The following is a 7,370-nucleotide window of genomic DNA, read 5'->3' on the forward strand; positions in this document are numbered from 1 at the left end:
CTGCAGGCGCGATCAACCCTGTTAGATCCCTTGATCCGTCATCTCCTTATGTAAAAAATAATGGCATGTCCTCGAATGAGCCCCCCTTTATGTACATGATTGATGAATCACTATATTCACACAAACCTTCAATGGTTTGGGATTCATCTCCATCCAAGTTCATCCTTAACCATTTGGCTGAGCTCGTGAATAGCAGGATATGGATATGCTTCACCCACGGCTTCAAAGAGGTCCAGACGAAGAAGGTTGCCAATTATATTCTTGACTTCATTGGCATCGGTGTAAGCACTCTTTAACTGTAGAACCACACCACAGAAAGTGGAGGAACATGTGGAGCCTATAAGCAAGTTAAAAATGGAAGGGAAGCTCAAATGGAATGATGACAACACTTGCTTTGCGGTTGATGATGACTAGCAGCTGAGGCAACACTTGAGGTAATATAGATTGGTCCTTTATTTTCCATTAAATTTGTTCATATGTACATTTTGGAAGGTGGTATCATATCCCTCTATAATCTAGGATTTGATTGAGCTTAATCCTCGGTATGTAATATAATAAACTTGTTCGAGGTGGTATATACTAATCCCTCGTATATTGAACAACGGATGCATCACGATCTATAGTTGCTTAACTCGTGATGCATCGTCTATTAGGGTTACTGTGCGATGTGTATTACCAAACTCTTTGGATGACCTGAATATTGGAATGTGCTCTTATTCATTCAACAATGCTGGAGACTTATGTGTGCAACCAAACAAGAGATGCTTTGCAGAAAATTGAAAGACATGTGTGCAACCTACCAAACAAGGGGCAGAGTTGCCTCTCATGTGTAGAAGCTAGCTTCTTGAGCAATCAAACGAAATGCCAAATCTAGTCCAAAACTTGTTTGCAACGGGCTAAGACCTATATAGTCTGCCAAAGTGAGCCCCAATATCAGCTAAAGCTACCAAACGCGCCCCAATTAAAACATCCAAAATAAATCTTTGGGCCCTGTTTCGCTTAGTAAGTAACCTCTGCTTCTTTTCCTTTAGGATACATTTTTTTTTGAAAAGAGAGGGGTCTGGAAGACCCCAGAGAAGCTTCATTCAACACGTGGTGGGTACATTTTACACAGAGGTCCTTTAACAACACTCGTACAGATAAACCAGTAATTTGAAGAAAGGACCTCAGAAATAACAAGAAACACCCTGGAGCAAAAGAAGAAAAAGCAATCAGGCCCCTGGGCACCACCGCCACCAACCGCCGACGATCTCAAGACGTTTCCGTCGAGATTCAGTACAGAAATGCCCAGCAGCAGGCTTCCGGTGAAGCTTAGCATCCGCCGGCCACCTCTCCTCCTCCGGGGACGAACCACTTGTCGGTGAAGAGGCGTTGAGCTCCGGCGAACGAAGCAGAGGAGGGCCTCCGTCTTGGAGGTTGCGGAAGGGCCGCTTTGCCGGCCAAAGATTACGGCGTCGCTGGAGGACGCCGCGTGTTTCGCTCGAAGGAGCCCTTGTCCAGAAGCTCCGTAGCACCCTGCAGGCAGAAGCCGGCGAGCAAGGGCCGCCAGTGCATCGCCACCGCTCCTCTTCTAGCCACCATGGTAAGGAAGAAGAAGTTGCAGGCTAGCAACCACCAGCCGCACGCCACATCGACGGAGAGGACAGGATCCTCCATCTCGATCCAAAATCAGCACGCCACACTTCTGCTCCTCCCGCCACCAAGGCCGGCCAGGAGAGAAACATCAACGTACTTTGCAGCTCCAAGAAGGATCCCCAACTCGCCTCCACGGCCGGCCTGGGGAGCTTCGTCTTCAGTGCCGACAAGTGATGGAGAAGAACCTGCCTCCGCGGACTTCTTTAAGAAGACGACGTCGCTTGCCGCCTCACCTCCCTCCGACCACCGGAGCAGAGAAAGCGCCAGCAGCAACCCTAGCCTGGCCAGGATCCGGCGGCGAGGATCCAGACCACCGCCTCCTCTACGGGGCATCCGTCCAAAACGGCGGAAAACAGCCACAAACGAATAGAAACCTAGAGATCTACACCTAGACTACACCGGCAACCAACCTAGACCAACTCCAGCCAGCTATTCCGGCGGAGTGGCCGTCGACGGCCTGGTCAAAGGAGGGGGAAAGACAAGGTTACTGTGGAGACTTGAGAGCTAGGGAGGGGGAAAAGAGACCTTTTTTTTGGTCCAACCGTGGTTAGGGAGTTGCACGTCGCATTTTAGGATCAATTATATATTCGCAGCTAAGGGATTGATCCTACGTGCAAAACTTAGAGCTTGGACAAGCAAGTTGCTAATTTATCGATACTAGTTGAATGCCCGTGCGTTGCTACGGATATATAAATTTATTGAACATGGTTTTATTTAACCACCTTTCACCTTATCTCTCCCTTTTTACTCCAGCAAGATTGTCTTCCTTCTCTACCCGATTTGCGATGGCATGTATGTTGTAGTTTGATTTAAAAAACAAATTATGCAAACAAGTCACATGACACATCTATTTCCACTCAAATCAAGCAGCTACAACAATATGGATGCATGGAATACTTAGTTTGCTCACTAAGCTCCATATAATTGCAATGATTATGATGATCTAACATGGAAACTAAATCATTATACGGTCGACAATGGGTTAATATTTAATGAAATACCCAAAACAATCAGATATGGCAAGATCATATCAAGTTTTCCTAAAAAAATCATATCAAGTCAGCCTCAAGAACCTGAGAAAAAACAACTTCACGAATTCACCTCAGTGAAAACTGTAAAAATAAATTTGAGCCGACAAGCCTCATCGATTGTCATTAAAGAAACCATAAAATAAAGCTCTTGCAAACGGAAAGAAACAAAAATAAGTGTACAAGTTATTAGAGCCTAGGAAAGCAAAAAAAAAAAAAACCCGGTTCATTCATCGGTATATCTAAAGCATTACCAAACTTTTTCTGAAACTTGACTTCATCCTGATCAGTCCAAGGTCTTTCCATCTAGTGACCATCCATGTCTTCATGTGCATGCCTCCCTAATCACCTTCTTGAGCATGATGACCCCCCTCTCAAGTCTTTTTTTGGTTTTCCTCCTTCTACATTCTGAAGATATGTCTAGAATACTACTCAAGCATGATGAAATCATTATCTTTAGAAAAATTCCCCTGCTATGGAAATTTCATTAGCTTTAGATAAAAACAGCAGCAACTTCAGCACACTGGGAATACCAGCTTCGTTGCAAATATCGAACCTCTAAATTTTACAATCCATATAATTCACTTGTAGAACAAAACTTTGACATCAAACTATAAATGCTCCAACCATAACCAAAACTTGAAGGGAGCTATCCAATATTACTGGATTACTATCCAGATCATTGTGATCATGTGCTGAGATGGGGACCAAGAGAAATGCAACATGTAAGACGTGGCAACATAACGAATTGAACATGAACATGTTGATGGGAAGCTTGCGATGTTCCAGACAAGATGCGGATAGATGACAGTATGGCAAGGTGGGGGAATCAACAACTATTATTCCAGGAGCCTTTAGTTTGCACGATTTCCTCTAAGCTCATAAGATATAGGTCAGGTCTATTTCTACTTCTGATAATATGAAGAATTAACCATAGTTTTGCGTGACCGGTAACTTAGGAAATTAGATGATCATTTTGTGTGGATACAGTTAAAACGGACGTAGAGTGCTACGGTAAGAGGTTTTTTTACCATCAAACCAAATCTCATTGTGTTGTAATCTGCACCATGATTCCAATAAGTACAAAATCTACACCCACGGTTTCAGTATGAACATGCCCTGTATTGGGTTGAACCGTTGCTGGCCTGCAGAGCAAGAAGTCTGCGGAGAAATCAAAAAATCCAGTTAGAACATTTGCTTACCAGTATATAAAAAGAGCATAGTGCAAGATCAGCAGCGGAAGGACATTCATTTTCTAGCAGCACGACCAAACCAGTTGAGATTTGTTCCTACCAAGCAAAAGAAAAGAACAAATGAATGATGATATGCCAAAGCATACTCTATTCCTCCAATACTACTCTGCAAAGTTGCAAGGCAATACAAATGCCAGAAATGAGGCATCATTTGAATCTAAGCTAATGGATAAACTATACCAGGTCCAATTTTGCACTATGTTAATTCTAACCTACATAATGCAATGGCAAGGTTGAGGTTCATCAAGCACTTATACATGACATAAATATAACACATATCTGAATTCAAATTAGCATTTATCCACACAATTCTATCCTTAAGTTTTAGCATGATGTATATTTGACATTATATTTTTAATAAAAGGACAATGTAAACCAGACCACCTAGCACACCAATTATCAACAAAAGAAATGTGAGATAAAAGAACTGATCATAACAGGCCTGGCTGCGCACATGGTGAGTGAAAATCAAATGCAAAATTACCGAGAAACAGGAATGTGATGTCATCCATATCCTATATGGAGAAAAGATTTCCGTTGGCTGTTTAAATTACAGGAGAGAACCTATGTGCATATAAACACTCTGCACCTCTGCCTGCACTTGGCAACAAATTACACTATTAATTAGATTGCTATGCCTTGGAGATAAATATGTAGGCAGTTTCGAGAACATATCTACTGATACCGGCTTCTAGCTGATAAAATGTACACGTTAAACCTAGGCCGTTCGATCTTCACAGGATTTAAAGGCAAGGACAGGAGAACTCCTATATATTGTGCGTTTAGCCCCTTGAAAGCTTCTATTTGTTGCAAAATAACCTCATGTCGGCTATCTAATTTTTGAATGCTCATCCTCACATGTCTCTCCCGGTTGAGTTCTAGTGCTCGCACCACATCTGGTCTTCAGTAACCAGCTAATCCATAACAATTTTATAGCAAAGCTCGCGGACTCGTGGCAGTAGCATTACTATTAACCTGGTACAGGTAAAATACCTCATACTTGTGGCAGTGGGAGTTCGATCTTCATGGAAGTTAATTCTTGCAAATGTTTCAGATCCGCAGCTTGTACTTTGACCACATGCAGGTTCTTAATGTAGTGAACCAACTTATAAGGTTTGAAGCTGACGAAACATGATATGGAGTTCAACAATCGACCCCGGTTTCTGCAGTGCAGATCCAGCGGGCGGGACACTTGGTAGCTGTTGGCGGCAGCGGAACAAGGTGCAGCTTCGGTCGCATCTGTGCTCTCCTAGTCATAACCATAGGTGCTTCTAGAAGGCTAAATCTGGCCTGGACCTCCATTCCCTTTAAAGGATTCTCTTCTCCAAGCCAGGTGAACATATAAAAAAGGAAGAAGAACATAATTGTTCGTGCAATGAGGATAAGTTCAAGGTATTTTCTGCCTTTCACCATTTGGGGAACCGAGCCTAAGAAGTCAGAAGCAGTAAGAAAAGCTGGCAAATAAGGAACAACAAACGTCAAATACTAATGATAATGTTCAACGAGATGGTGCCTACAATATATCTTAAAGAACGTTCTTTCGCTTACTGAAAACATTGCTGAAGTATCATCATCATCTTCATCAGTTAGAGTCAATGCATGCCTCAATAATAGGAGAGCCATTAACTGCACATACAGGAAACGTGAATACGTAAGGAATAAGCATTTTTGTTACATGTTCAATTAATGTAAATACGTATGTAGTGTAGGAACTCACCAGAAGAGCAGCAGAACGGCAAAAGGCAGCAGTGCTGGCGTTGGTAGCTGAATAATCATCATACTCAGCTTCCATAATGTGGTTTTGTGCTACTACAAGGATCCTAGGATCACGCAAGTCAAATGTTGTACCAGTAATGGTCCAGCCACCACTGCAAATCCCAATAAAAGGAGGTAAACAACAATGGATACTATAAGCATGACATCAGAAATACAGAGCAAAGAACTTATGAAGTAGAGTCGAGTTCCATGTCTGGAATGAAACAAATTCAATGGTAGTTTCATCAGGATGGGGTCTTGGAGGTGCAGTGTAGCCATGCTCATACAGCTGCATGAAGGTAATTTCCAACAATATTCAAGATCATATCTAGGTGTAGGGGAATATTTTATAAATCATCTAGGTCCTATCAGCTACGTACAACATTGAACAGTGCAGCGGTATTACCGGATATGTTCGCATGCAGTTTCTTAAACAACTTTGCGCAGAAACCGTTCAATCTTTGAAAAATGTTCAGTTCAAAATGCAGTGAAAATGTTTAGTTCAGAATGTACGGAGCGCCAAAGGTGGGCATGTGCTAGCTTACTCTGAGAGTGCAGGCAGGCTTCCTGCGAGGATGTCGGTAGGTCGCGTGCGCTGTGGTGGAAGGCCGTCTCCATCTGCAGAGAAACCCACCGCACCTTGTACCTGGTGACGTCCACATCCGAGTAGCATCAACGACATCGTCGAATAACCCATATATTTCTATATGTCCTCACTCCTGTGTAATTGGCTGCTGCACGCAATCAGAATTCACAAATCAGTGAACAACTATAAATAATTAATCAAATCAAATGAGAAAGGAGGAACTATAATTGGAGTACATCTCCCCCACAAGCAGGCTGGTGGATCCACGTCTGGCTGCGAAATCAAATCAAATCAAATGGGAAAGGAGGAAATTGCAGTGCAGGTCTCGGGGGCGCACAGAGGGATGGCAACGACAACTCCATATCAGCTCAGGAACGGGGCACACCGGCTCGCGCGGAGGGGCGCATGCGCGTATTGTTGTACCGGTTGCGGTTCCGGCCTGCCTAAGGCCTTGGCAGGGGCTGCCGTCCTTACCTAGATAGTCTACGACACCAGCAGCACAAATCGATGGAGCATGGATATCTGCACCAATGGTACTCTGCGAGGATGCGATGCCGCGGCGCCGCGGCGGCCGCGGTGATGACCAGGCGGCAGCCACCGGCCGCACTCTGCGTGGAGGCGACGGCCACCACGGTGAAGTCCCAATGGTGGCGGACGCAGATCCCGATGAAGGAGTGGGCGAGCAGGGAGGCGAGTTGCCTGCTAGCCGGAGATGAGAGGCGGCGTCTCTTCCTTGGTTTCTTCGTGCGGCTGCGAAGAAGGAGGCCAACGATGGGAGAAGATTGAGCGACCGGCAGAACCGCGTGAGGAAGGAAAGTCCACGGGAATTATTCCCAATAAAACCCGCATCTTGATTGACATGGAAAAAAAGGAAACAAAAGATTGTTTCCCTATAAAGCTTTCGTGGGACGGTGGGATTGAGATTGAGAACATCAGACGGGTATGATCCATGCATGTGCTGTTTGAGAAAGATTAGACGGTTAGGATGTTCCTAATCTCCTTCATCAAACGCGTTGTACGACCTACGACCAACTCCAATATAATAGTAAAGATATTGTTGAAAACAGTGGAGCCAATGAACATGGAAAATCGACTCAGGCTACCGAAACGTAC

At 44.2% G+C, this 7,370-nt stretch overlaps 1 protein-coding gene across 6 annotated transcripts; it reads right to left on the bottom strand.

Moving 5' to 3' along the window:
• Window positions 1–2,675: 2,675 nt before the first annotated feature.
• LOC127313500 (uncharacterized) lies at window positions 2,676–7,056 on the bottom strand. 6 transcript variants are annotated; one of them, XR_011749040.1, is made up of 6 exons: window positions 6,217–7,056; window positions 5,634–5,960; window positions 5,465–5,542; window positions 4,910–5,370; window positions 4,401–4,511; window positions 2,676–3,824 (listed from the first exon to the last, which is right to left on the bottom strand). XR_011749040.1 is itself a non-coding variant. In XM_051343994.2 (4 exons), the coding sequence occupies exons 1-4, from the start codon at window positions 6,366–6,368 to the stop codon at window positions 5,344–5,346; spliced, it is 408 nt and encodes a 135-aa protein (XP_051199954.1). In that variant the 5' UTR covers window positions 6,369–7,056; the 3' UTR covers window positions 2,676–5,343. The 6 variants fall into 6 exon arrangements, 1 of the variants encoding a protein (XP_051199954.1); XR_011749041.1 differs by lacking the exon at window positions 4,401–4,511; XR_007859031.2 differs by having other exon boundaries at window positions 2,676–4,511.
• Window positions 7,057–7,370: the final 314 nt, after the last annotated feature.

The sequence above is a fragment of the Lolium perenne genome, chromosome 7, assembly GCF_019359855.2.
Source record: "Lolium perenne isolate Kyuss_39 chromosome 7, Kyuss_2.0, whole genome shotgun sequence".
Taxonomy (NCBI): domain Eukaryota; kingdom Viridiplantae; phylum Streptophyta; class Magnoliopsida; order Poales; family Poaceae; genus Lolium; species Lolium perenne.